Source organism: Cydia splendana, chromosome 9 (genome assembly GCF_910591565.1).
Source record: "Cydia splendana chromosome 9, ilCydSple1.2, whole genome shotgun sequence".
NCBI lineage: Eukaryota > Metazoa > Arthropoda > Insecta > Lepidoptera > Tortricidae > Cydia > Cydia splendana.
This window is the reverse complement of record NC_085968.1, coordinates 20,792,800-20,805,950: the sequence shown is the minus strand read 5'-3', so window position 1 is coordinate 20,805,950 and position 13,151 is coordinate 20,792,800. Positions and strand designations below refer to the sequence as shown.

The window sequence follows — 13,151 nt, the reverse complement described above, 5'->3', positions numbered from 1 at the left end:
CTCGCCTCAAAGACACTGACAATAAGGTCGTGTATGTTTTCTACTCGTTTAAGTGACAAAAGTATGAAATCGCAATAAACACTAGTCCCAATGTGAAGGCCAACCATACTTACACATAATGACCTTATATCCAAAGAAGCTTAACACGTGGAGCTCCCTGGTATCACACGTGTGATACTAACTCAATTTGGGTCGTAGCGACTCAGTATCAGACGTGTGTTACCTACTACAGATCAATATGAGTCAAATTGCTTTGCATCAATTTGTTGTATGGTGGGCGTTCGACGGGTTAATCCTTGTGCTGCTCAGACCTAACAGTAAAATAAAACAACAGTGTATTTAGCAAACTTTAATTATGATAGTATTAAAAGCAAGGCAGGTTAGGAATTAGGACAAATATAAGTATAGACCGACAAGAAATTGTAGAAATTAAAAAGTGGCAACATCGTAGTGTCGATGTCGTCCCATTTTCTTAGATTGATTTGAAAGGGACGGTGGGGAGACACTCCTGACTTCGGGTAAACTCGGCTCCGTTCGGCTCAGCATTGCTCCGAGTAATTGTTAGGGTTGGCATCACTTGACGTCCTCTTGCGTGTACGACCACAGATAAGATGGTATCGTCTTGGGTCGTCCCATTCGTTTTTCGTCAAGTTCTTAAATTAGTCCTATTCTGCTTTCGTCACTCATTCTACATTCGTCACAATCGTCGGTGGCTTTCAATGAGTGACGAAAGCAGAATAGGACTAATTTAAGAACTTGACGAAAAACGAATGGGATGACCCAAGACGATACCGATAAGATAATCACTTGAATTTTGACAACTCTAAATAGCCGAAAGGGATAGTGCCATAAGTTAGAAAGGGATAGCATGATTCGACCCTGAATCGCTGTCAAACTTCGGTTTTGGTATTGCGTTCAAACTTTCAAACTTTGGTATTGCGTTCTCTTAATGTATCTCCTGCAGTAGTTGACTGGTTTCACAGTTACTTAGTGGGGCGTCGGCAGCGTACAAAGGTGGATTCCTCTCGATCTTCGTGGTGCAACACGCTTGCTGGTGTCCCACAGGGCGGCGTGTTGCCTCCTCTTCTTTTTTCTATCTTTATAAACTCCATCACTTCCAACATTTTGTCCTCCTACCACCTTTACGCCGACGACCTTCAAATATACTCTCAGGGCTCTGTTGCCGATCTATCACAGACTATCTGCGCCATGAACACCGACTTGGAGAGCATTTTAGATTGGAGCAAACGTTACGGTCTCAAGGTAAACCCTACTAAAACTCAGGCTATGATAATAGGTAGCTCAAAGCTTACTGCTCGGATTGATTTTGGTTCTCTACCTGCCATTGTCTTTGACGGCATTCAGATTCCCTACTCTCCCCAGGTAAAGAACCTCGGTGTGATGATGGACCAGAGTCTCTCTTGGGCGCCTCAGGTGCGTGAGGTTAGCAGGAAGATGTTTGCAGCAAGTGCATCACTCCGCAGACTTCGAAATTTCTTGCCTTACGCCACTAAGATTGCGCTAGCTCAATCCCTCTTACTGCCCATATTAGATTATGCTGATATTTGCTATCTGGACCTTACGGAGGACCAGCTGAATAAGCTTGAGCGCCTCCAGAATCTCTGCATAAGGTTTATATTTGGCCTGCGCAAATATGACCATGTGTCACAATTCCGTTCTCAGCTCAAGTGGCTTCCTATTCGACTTCGCCGTGACTCTCATGTCCTCGCCCTTCTTTATGGCATTCTCTTTAATCCCGCTACACCACCTTATCTCAAAGAGCGTTTCAAGTATCTCTCTTCTATCCGATGTTCTCAGACTCATATTCTTGCTCCTCCTTCATCTACTTCAAAATTTTATAACACCTCGTTTACCTTTCGGGCTGTTCGGTTGTGGAATGCTTTGCCAGTAGAATTAAGATTAGCTAAATCTCTCCCCATTTTCAAAAATCAGCTGAAAGTATACTTTTTATCTCTGCCTTAAGTTGCCATTTTATATATTGTATATATGTAAGTATAAATATGTATTATGTATATATATATTGTATATTTATTTGTGTATTAGGTTTTGTTGTAATACTAATATAAGTAGTTTTGTAATATGTGTGTTTGTGTTTAATAGTCTCCATATTTTGCTCCGTGCACTACCTGTTGACTTTTGTTTGAGTTCTACATTTCCTGCTACCCAAAGGTTGTCTGGAAGAGATCGCTCTTTAGCGATAAGACCGCCTGTTGTTACCTGGTTCTATTTTTCCGTTAAAATTTCTTTGTAGTTTTACATGTATGTAAAATGTATAATTATTGGTGCAATAAAGAATATTTACTTACTTACTTACTTTTGTAGGAAGTGTCCTTTCTGTACGTGTACCTACTATTATGTATTCTGTGACACTACGATGTTGCCACTTTTCTACAATTTCTTGTCGGTCTGTATATCAAGTTGTAAACCTTCTAAGGTAAGAAAGTGGTGTAACCGGGTGGTGGGGAATATTGGGGTGGCTGATCCTTACTCTTTACAAGGAGAGGGCGCGCGCTGCGAGGGCCTGGCGGTTGCTTCCACCTGTAATATCGAGAATGGGGTTTTTATTTAGTCTTGTCAGACAGTCATCGCCTCACTGGTTAATAAATTGTGTGCTCTAATGGCTCTACAGGGCGGCCCATGGGCACTTGTAACCCTTTTGGTCTTACAAGTGTCCATGAGCGACTGTTAATGCTTACCATGAGGCGATTGGTCTCATTTGCCTACCTACCATGTCATTAAAAAGCAAGCTGAGGAACAGTATCTTACCATGGCACTAAACTGAGAATTGAGATCGTAAGGAGGCTTTGGGCGAGCGAGACGCTCCGCCCGATCGCGTTTCAGCGTGTCTCTGTCTCGCACGGCCGCGCACCAAGCCCGTAGAGTGAAGAAGTAGATTAGTTCAACCACAGATAGCAATCTGAGGGGAAGAATCTTACCATGGCACTAAACTGAGGTCGTACGGCGATTTTGGGCGAGCGAGACGCTCCGCCTGATCGCGTTTCAGCGTGTCACTGTCTCGCACGGCCGCCCACCGAACCCGTAGAGTGAAGAAGTTAGTTTAACCCCAGACAGGAAGCTAAGGAGAAGGATCTTTCTTACCATGGCACTAGGTTTAGGTCGTACAACGGCTTCGGGCGAGCGAGACGCTCCGCCCGCTCGTGTTTCAGTGTGTCTCTGTCTCGCACGGCCGCGCACCAAGCTCATAGAGTGAAGAAGTAATTAGTTCAACCCCAGATAGCAAGCTGAGGGGAAGAATCTTACCATGGCACTAAACTGAGGTCGTACGGCGGTTTTGGGAGAGCGAGACGCTCCGCCCGCTCGCGTTTCAGCGTGTCTCTGTCTCGCACGGCCGCGCACCAAGCTCGTAGTGTGAAGAAGTAGATCAGCTCTACTCCGGACAGCAATGAGAAGCCAAGGAAGAGGCCGGCGATGCCGCCGAATGATACTAAAAAAAATACAGAATTTAAGTATAATTTTTTGGCAAAGTGGCGACCAACGTGGGGCCAAAAATGCAAACACTGATTATCATTTTTAACCATTCATTTTGACCTTACCGTCGATACGGCTGTCGTTTTCATGCTCTAGTTACGTAACGTGTATATACAGGTAACCAAACTGGTGCCCAATAACGTAGGACCAAAAATAATAGTTTTTTGCCATAGGAAAGATAGCATTTAAATATATTTAAATAATCCTAAAAACATAGGATGTTTCTTTAAAACTTCGCAGTCCTCACACTTGATCATTTAATAGAAAACCTTAGAATAAAACGATTGAAACGGATTATATCAATAGTTTCATGAGTAACTATCGCGGTAACCGAAGATAAATATAAAATCTTAATTTATAAAAATATACAGGTAGATAGGCATGTTTTAGCAGTACGTGTAGGTGCGTGATGCGATGGGGCGAACAGCACGTTGCCAAAAAAGCTCTGAACCTGCCGGAGAGAGAGGCTAGGCCAGGAACGCCCACCATCAACAATACATGGCCAAACATGGTGGACCAGCATGACCTAACTAATTAAGAAAATCAATTTACCCGATCCGACAACCCTCGACAGAATCTCGTGGCGCAAAATGGGTAAGAGAGACAACCCCACCTGAAGTGGGATGGAGCAAATAAGAAGGCTTAAAAGTGCGTTATTTTGGCACGTACCCAACAAGTCCACCCAGCCGAACAACACTTCACGTTTGTACCGCACCATGGGCCAAGATACGAACTCCGTTTCCAGTGACGTTGTTGACATCGGGCCTTTGCTCGTACTGAAAGAAAATACTTGAATTATTACAACAGAAATTTGTTACGTGCAATCGTAACAACCTTGGTGTGATCTCAATTTAACAATCTTAGGCATCTTAAACTTAAAATGTATAACCTCGTATTTAATATTTAGATTCTCTGACATCAGACAGACCCTAAATGATGTGCCCTGTAGTACCCTAAAGCCCCATTTAGACGGTTCAAAAACTTGCATGCAATTTTCGTTGCATTGCAGTTGGTATTTGGTCGATCGACAGAATTCATTGTACACTGTAGTTAGCAATGTATCGAATATTGCATACATATTCTTGAAACGTCTAAATGGGTTTTATGTAGGTATTGCTGAAGGTTAGAAAGGCCGCGATTTTCGCGAAACACTCCAACTGCATGCACTGTAGGTATACTCCGAGTGTACATTATTTTAATTTCTTTTTTTTTTATTTATTTATCCAAACAAAATTTATACAGTCTGACAGTATAAACCAAATCACTGTACAATTTAGAGTTAACTTATACGCTACGGTAGGTACACAACACTTTACAAAAACAGTTTTATAAAATACCACTACCATCCATCGCCTCGCAATACCTCAGACAGATACTACATACACTTTCCCATCGACTTGCAAACAAATCACTTTCAGGAGCCCATGACAGAAGCGCGTTCAGAAATGTTAAAGCGCGAATGAGAGGAGATTTTAGGTGTGCTGCAGTACGCGTTGCTGGAACTGCAAGAAGGTTTATGGTGTCTAGGCCTAAGTTCCTGCTTGGATAGGAAAGGCACAGAGAGCCTCACTATCTGTGCCACTAGGTCGGGGCAGTCGGAATCTCCGCGCAAGGTTCTACAAGCCATTACCAGAAGATTATGGTTACGCCTCACTTGCAGAGAGTTGAATCCCAGGGATCCTAACAAAAATTTTGTAGGGTATAAAAATGGATAGCACTTGTAAACATTTTTGTACAGGAATCTTAGAAATGCCTTCTGTACCTTTTCTAGAAGCAAGGCATACGTACTTTCAGCGGGACTCCACACTATGCTAGCGGCTTCAAGCTTACTCCGAACAAGGGCTGTATAAAGTAATTTAATTGCCTTTGGGGTGTTAAAGTCGCGAGCATTCCTAATGATGAATCCCAGCCTTTTAAAACAGTCGGCAGCCAGAGCCTCAATATGATCACGAAAAGTAAGTTTGGTATCAAAGATAACACCGAGGTCTTTTATAGTATTTACGCGAGTTATTATTTCGGATTCAAGCAAATATTGGGCGTGAAGCGGTTTCAATGAGCGAGTATAGGACAAAACACAGCATTTGGAAACATTAAAAAACAGTTTATTTACTGTGCTCCCATCGACTACAGCCTCTATGTCCGCATGCATTGCCTCGCAATCTGCCACTCCTTCTAACCGCAAATAAGCTTCAAATCATCGGCATAAAGGAGACATCTTGCGTGTTTCAGCATAAGTTCAAGATCATTAATCATGATTCCAAATAAAAGCGGGCCAAGAATAGAGCCCTGACTAACGCCTGATCTTGTTGGATAGATGGAGGATACGAAACATCCGTGCTTTACAAATTGTTGCCTACTATGCACATAGCTAGCAAACAGTTTGAGAAGCCGAGGAGAAAAACCAATATGAGCCAGTTTACTGAGCAAGACATCGTTATCGACTTGGTCGAACGCCTTTTTAAAATCAAAGTAAAGAACGTCAACCTGTTTTCCTTTATCTAGGTACTCAGAAATAATGCTTGTAACAGTTAAAAGATTTGTTTCGACTGACCGCTTTGATCTAAATCCATGCTGTGAGTCGCATAAGAAAGGTCTAATCTGGGGAGAAATCAACTTCTGCAGAATAGATTCAAACAGTTTTGTACAAGAGGACAGAATGGCTATGGGTCTGTAGTTTTCCACGCGGGAAGTATCTTTGGTTTTGGGGATAGGAGTAACACGCGTAAGTTTCCACTTGCTTGGATACATTCCGGTAGATAAAGACAGATTTACTATGTGATGAATAGGAAGGGTAAGAAAATCGATGCATCCCTTAATCACAAATGCAGGAATATTGTCTGGCCCCACAGAACTTCGTGGCTTCAAGCGCCTAATTGCAGCTTTCACGTCCTGAGGGGCAATCAAATCAATGTCGACGCGAAGTAATTTGCAAAAGCTTCAGCTGCCTCCCTGCCAATATATTCTTCTCCGTTATAGTTAACAGAGGCCTCGAAGCCACCCTTTGATTTTAAGGACCCCACATGTTTCCAAAAAGCACAAGGGTCATGACAAATTTTGGCTTGAAGGCCATTCATATAGGTATCGTACGCATGGATCAGTTGCTGTTTTATATCCGCTCGCAGCTTTGAGAATTCGTTATAAGTAGATACACAACCCGTACGTTTCCACTCAAGATGTAGTTTAGCCTTGTGAATGATGTCACTTATTATTTCACTACTAAACCAGACCGGATATCGTCTAGTACGTTTTTTCGAGCGCGTTTTCCTGGGAGCTATAACGTCAAAAATGCTATACACAATGCTATAAAATATATCTACGGCTTTGTCAACATTATGAGAATTATACACCTCTTGCCAGGATACTTCGGATATTAGGTGATACAATGAACAAAATTCCAGTCCAGCTCGTTATCAACATTGCTTGGATCCATGTATCCAGCTATAGGATTCTCTTGATTTGAGACGAGGTGGAAAGCTATATCTAGTGGAGGGTGGTATGCATCACGAAACGGCACAAGTCCGCCTCCTACAGTCTCCATAATACCAGTAATCCGGACGCGTTCTGCCACGAGTACTACATCAAGCTTACCCCCATACATATTCTCTATTTCATTCTTCTCGTTCAAACCACAAGAAGTTAAAAAATAACAGTAATATTGCAAAACATTCATTATAGTTAACTTACTCGACTTCGGTAAGTTTCTCCACTTCGTACACCGTGTGCGAGCAGCCCAGCTCGCAGGAACACCAGGACACGTCTGTGATGGAGGCCATGTGATTCGCGATACACTCTAGCTCTAGTACTGTACAGTACCGGTAGCCCGCTGCAAGATATGAAAGGCTTTTAACGTTTGAGAAACTCTTAGAATCCATATGATTGGCTCACTGCCCTCACTGGTGATCGTAGGTCTAGCTTCTGGTATTTATTTTCTAGGGGCATTTTAATCTACGCGGGTGCTCAGAGCAGGTGCACGCACGTGGGTGCGATTGTAGGCAAAATCTGTCCCACCCGACCGCGCCAGTTAGCGTTGCTCATTAAATTTTTCGTAAATCCGCTCACCCGCTCCGTGCAACCGCGCCGTGCCAGCTTTTGACCCAATACTGACTAATTTAAGAAAACTTAAGGGGCTGCGAGACCTATACACGACGATCCTAGAAGTTGTGTAACGATTCCTTATGAAACTTCACAAAACTAACATAACAAGAAGTGTTCCAAGATTAAAACATTTCCTTACGTATTTTAGGGTAGAAATGCGGCACGCATCTGCACGCGGCCCTGCTCCGCTGCATGCGGCACTGCCTCATACAGGCCGAGTACGTGTATATGTCCGATGTCTCCAGAGCCTGCTCGTCGGCGAACACGCAGCGCCTCTGCCGTATCGACAGCTGCCGCGCGTCCTCCGTCGTATACGTGTGTTTCACGGAGAAAGAAACCTTTTCTACGCGACGGTCCCAGGAATGCTGGGCGCTTTGCTCTAGGCCCGCCATTTCTTCGGTTGCGTGGATATAAATCTGAAATGGAGGCTTATTTAAGGTTGTATACCACGACGGTTGCAATCAAACGTACAGCCATGATGGTAAGCGGTGACCGAAGCCTATGGACGATTGCACATTTTGCACATCTCCATCTAAAGAAAACCTCGGCAGGAAGTTCATTCTACAGCCGGACGTCAGACAGATAATTCGCGAAATGAAATTCCTCTGAAACACCACAGTGCGTAAACTCAGGTTCTAAGTAGGGTATGAAGATGTAATGAACGCCCAACAACGGCGAAGATTGGCCACAGTAGGGATAAGGCCAGGAGGGGGAAGGTCCACCCCGCATTATCGTCTCCGGAGCGTCTGCGTCTAATCAACTCTATGGCTGCTGGTGCTGCTCGACGCAACGTTGGCGCAACTGCGCGTCAGGAGGCTCTATATAAGAGAAACACTTGTAAGGAATCCTCAGAGTTGGACCACGCTAAGTTTTCATGCAAAGTACGTCAAGTATGGAGCTTATAGGGATATGCGACATATGCGTGCATTCTTAGTATTCTTACTGCCTTTGTGCAAAGCTAACGTGGTCAGATAGTCTGCTGTTTCTCTTGCCCCGAGCAAAATAAACTATATATTTCTCTTACCCCACCTGATGGGTTCTTGTTGACGGGAAATTCTTGTGATTTCCTACCATTTTAAAGCTGTGCAGTGCTACGTACCTACTAATATTAAATACAGACAACATCTTACGTCAATGATAGTGTCATTACGGTACGAGTTGAAGAGGAAGGACCATTTAGCATCTGTCTCGTGGATAAACGCCTCTGCGAAAGATTCCGATTCTGTTTGTGATTGCCTGTAATATAACAATGAATTAGAGAACATAAGTGCTCAGGTATATAACGGCACATTTCATTTAGCATGCACTTATGCGGCGTGTTCCCATTTGTTTCCGCCTGGCACATATCGGAAAAGGTGTTTTCATGTAGATAAATAATAAATTTAAATAGTGAATTGTTATTATCTTACCACGGCCAAGAAGTCTCGGCGTGCCGCGAGTTGAAGGCGTAACAGAATCCCATCTCAGTGAAGACCGGCGCCAGCAGATCGTAGCATTCCTCAGAATCGCCCTTCCATTCGCACTCGTAGAACAAAGAATCGGGGTGACGAACAATCTAAAAAAAAACATTTTACGATAAATATTATGATCATGAATAAATAGTATAATAGGTATACTAAAAAAAAATCAGGTCCTCTGGCTGAATTTGAACCAGCGTCGTATTACAAGATTTCAACATTCGCGACTCAAGCCAGAACCAGAACAGATCGGCGCCTTAGTAAACGGCAGCAATGGTCCGAAGCAGCGAGTTTAAAAGAAGACCTCTTGTCTAGCCTCTCGATTCTAAAGGCTTTCTATTCGAATCACTCGGGTTTCTTGCCATAGCTAGAGGGGTGGCCAGCGGAGCGCATCTGCTGCGTGTGAGGGTGGAGTGTTTCCCCATGTTCAACACAATAGTAATATGGAGTTATCAATGTTACTCACGCTATACACAGCCTTCTTAGGGTCCGCGGCTGGCGAGGACATCACCTCAGAGCCTCGGCCGACCAGCTCGGGGTCGATCGCGAACTCTTTAGCGCGCTCCACTATCGTGCGGTAGCTGAGGGTCGCGAGCCAGCGGAGCATGTCTGCCGCGTGTGAGGGTGGAGTGTTTCCCCATTTTCTACATAAATACAGCAAGATGGCGCTGTTATCAATGTTACTCACGCTATACACAGCCTTCTTAGGGTCCGCGGCTGGCGAGGACATCACCTCAGAGCCTCGGCCGACCAGCTCCGGGTCGATCGCGAACTCTTTAGCGCGCTCCACTATTGTGCGGTAACTGAGGGTCGCGAGCCAGCGAAGCATCTCTGCCGCGTGTGAGGGTGGAGTGTCTCCCCATGTCCTATATACACACGTTTAAAGTGAATGAAAACCTACCTATAGCGAAAAAATTTAAAAAATCTTTAAGCTTTTTGTGGCTCTTGAAATAACAGAGAAAACGTAAAGCCTGGGAAAATACCTGGTACTGGTACCTGTAACTACTCTAAAACAAAGCAAGATAAATTAAAACTTTCGACTGTCTTTGAAACCCATTTGTCGATGGGCAATTCTTGCATAACTCTCACCTACATAATCTTTAATTGTTTTGTTTTTATTTCACCCAGTTCCGGTGTTAACTAATGATTTAATTGATATCGTCACTTAATTGTTCCGTAAATCTGTTACAGTAATTTCACTCCCACTCAACTGATTAGCGACAAACAATGTTTGTCAAACGTCATTAAGTTCTTACGTGTTAATATATTGTTGCAATAATTCTTCATCGACAGGATTAAGATCGCATATTGTGACCGCCGGAAAAGGCACTTCCCAGTTGTGAAAATCCGTGTCCAAACCTGCAAAACATTGTCATTGATTTTATTATATTTATTATTAAATAGGATCCTTGTTGTTCTAAAAGGTTTGAAGAAAATGATACGTTTCTGCACTATAGAGCATTTTAGGTTCCAAGTAGGAACGATTTTATATTTGTTTTACGATAAGCAATTTAAATTTGGGAATAAATGGATTTGTTATACAATTTCCATTCTGATATTTGACTCCCCGTTCCATATATAACGAACACTTTTGCCTTAATTTCTAATCGAAAGTACCTATCCTCAAAAAATACTATAAAAATGTATTCTTAGTCATGTTAAAAAAAAACATATGCATTTTACTTTCCTCGTATTCGAAATGAAAAGTAGAGTGGTTAACTCGGGTGAAAGGCATCATTTCAGCCTCGGACTATTGGTGCTCTCACTGCGTTCGAGCGCCAAACTACCTCGGCAGGAATGAAGTGCCTTTCATTTCATCCCTTGGTTAACAATCTACTATACTTGATCTTTTCAATAGCAATGGTCTTCGGAGTTCTCAACTGTAGAACTGCACTCTGGGTTAAAATTTCAGGACTCAAAATTTTAAAGACTCGCTGTTTGACTGTATAATTTAGAAACTTAAAAATTGATAATGCTGTTTTTATTTTGTAGAACTCCATTCCCTTTGAGTTCAGATTCAAATATTCGAAAATTAACACTCGACTTAAAAGGGTTGAGAGATCGAAGTTTAAGGGTAGTCTCGTACAACCGAGTCGAAACAACTAAGTAGGGGAGACCGAGGTGAGTTGTGACAGAGGAGAGTTGTAACATAGCGCGCGTTTGTTAGTTCAAGTTACGAGCTAACAAACGCACACTGTTGCGACCTAGTTTCTAGTTAATAGATTCCAAAAAATCGACGATGTTACAACTCTCCTCTGTCACAACTCACCTCGGTCTCCCCTAATTATTATAGTGCATTTAGAATGGCATATTCGTACAATGCACCTGTTATCGTCGGGTTAGTCTGGAATTTCTCCCATAAACTGACAATGATGATGCAAGTGGTCACCGCTCCTACTGCGCAGAAACTGAACCACATAAATCTGTAAAAAAAAAACAATGTTTATTTTTTCAAGCGTTTCGAAATATATTAGGCATCAACAAAATGTTTCCTCATTAGGTGATTAATTCAGTAGAAACAAACTTCCCAAGATTTACTCACTTTTCACAAAATGGTCGATCCTTCTCAGCAATATACCTGACGCCATGGAGAGAAGAATTGTTGAAAAACTCCGTAGTCTGATGACGTAAGCTCGTTGCAAACAGAGAAATACCGCCATCATTTTTCTCCTTCCCATTTTTTAATACATTCCTCTGATAAACGCCGGGGTACACCTTCATTATTTACATTTTTCACTAGATTATCATATCAAAATAAACCACATTGTGAAAAACATACGAAGTTACTGAACAAAATGAGGCATGACAAAGATATGATCTATTTTATCGATCGCGGTTGCGTGACAAATTATTTTATAACCGTAGTAAGTTGTCGGTATAATGCAATTAATAAATAAACGTTTAACGATTTTTGAAGCATGACACCGTTTTTTATCTGATCAGACCCGTTCCTATTACAATTTATCCTTAGATAACACTATAATCCAGTAACTTTGTCGAATTTTGTAACCTGGCTCTTTTGCGTCAAATCCGGTAGTTCTGATTTTTTGCAGACTTGTTTATGATGTTGGCCCAATGAATAATCCAAGTTTGTGACTTCGAGCGCCGAACGCAACTTTGTCAACCCAGTTTTGGGGGGGGGGGGGTACGATCTTGTGGCTACCGGGCCAAATCAGCTTTGATTGACCTTAGAAACAATTGAGCCAACCCATGGTATAATAATATACTCCGCCTGGTACTCCATTCCGAGATTCGCGTATGACCTAACTGACACGCGCCTACGTCATCATGCTGTTTACAGGTTCTCAAACTTTGAAATGTGGGAGAATTTTAACCAACGGTGAAAATTATTTTAACGGCATTAATTTTAAGTTATTCATGTAGAAACATAGTAAAATAAAACAAATCTAATGTATTAAATTAAACTTTATTTATCTATACAAGACAAACGTTTAAAAAACTAATTCACAGTTACACATTAATTACCAAGCTTACGACCAAGGGCCCAACGTTTTCTGTTCTCTTTCACGGCGCAGCAACTAGTATCATTTCTCTCTCCTCGCTCTTTTAAAAATGCCGTTTGTCAAAAAAGGACAACCATACTGTTGACAAGATGGACTTCAAATCAAGTGTTGCCTTTTGTGATGCGCCCAGACTGTGTATGTGTGCGTAAAAGCGTATATGTGTGCTCTTTTAGGGATGTGAAAAGTCGATTTTAATCATGTTATATATCGATAAACGCTACACAGCGGAACGAAATAGCGATTAATTGAAGCTTCAATATCTTCGTTAAACATAAACATAATTGAAATGCTAATGGATAATGAATATATTATAATATAATTCAACTATTGCGGAACACCTATTTTAAGAGGTATTTATGTATTTTAATTAAATATCTGAACTTTCCCTTGGTTCCCTGCTGGGGCGTGACTATAAAATTGTGATCTGATAACCACAATAAAGAATAAAAGCGTTTTTGTTCATTTTAGGTATCGTTAAACCTTTGAAGTAAAATTAAAATTGCAAGAAATGTCGATAGTTTATCGATATGACTTTATCGACATGGCTACAGCAAGGTGGGCCACA

The 13,151-nt window shown here is 42.0% G+C and overlaps 1 protein-coding gene across 2 annotated transcripts; it reads right to left on the bottom strand.

Moving 5' to 3' along the window:
* Window positions 1–2,435: 2,435 nt before the first annotated feature.
* Window positions 2,436–11,871, bottom strand: LOC134793820 (sodium channel protein Nach). Of its 2 annotated transcripts, XM_063765511.1 has the most exons (11): window positions 11,605–11,871; window positions 11,388–11,485; window positions 10,319–10,421; window positions 9,751–9,928; window positions 9,015–9,160; window positions 8,736–8,841; window positions 7,745–8,021; window positions 7,195–7,333; window positions 4,180–4,286; window positions 3,283–3,466; window positions 2,436–2,559 (listed from the first exon to the last, which is right to left on the bottom strand). In XM_063765511.1, the coding sequence occupies exons 1-11, from the start codon at window positions 11,781–11,783 to the stop codon at window positions 2,451–2,453; spliced, it is 1,626 nt and encodes a 541-aa protein (XP_063621581.1). In that variant the 5' UTR covers window positions 11,784–11,871; the 3' UTR covers window positions 2,436–2,450. The 2 variants fall into 2 exon arrangements, 1 of the variants encoding a protein (XP_063621581.1); XR_010144588.1 differs by lacking the exons at window positions 3,283–3,466; window positions 4,180–4,286; window positions 7,195–7,333; ... (5 more) ...; window positions 11,388–11,485; window positions 11,605–11,871 and adding an exon at window positions 3,121–3,263 and having other exon boundaries at window positions 2,451–2,559.
* Window positions 11,872–13,151: the final 1,280 nt, after the last annotated feature.

Bases quoted from the DNA above. Each gene is read 5' to 3' on its own strand.
- LOC134793820 (XM_063765511.1), bottom strand. From the start codon at position 11,783: ATGAAGGTGTACCCCGGCGTTTATCAGAGGAATGTATTAAAAAATGGG. The intron at 8,022-8,735 runs GTAAGATGTTGT...CCTCCATTTCAG, and splicing joins GTAATGACACTATCATTGAC to ATTTATATCCACGCAACCGA. The intron at 4,287-7,194 runs GTAAGTTAACTA...ATTTTCTTTCAG, and splicing joins GAGAAACTTACCGAAGTCGA to TACGAGCAAAGGCCCGATGT.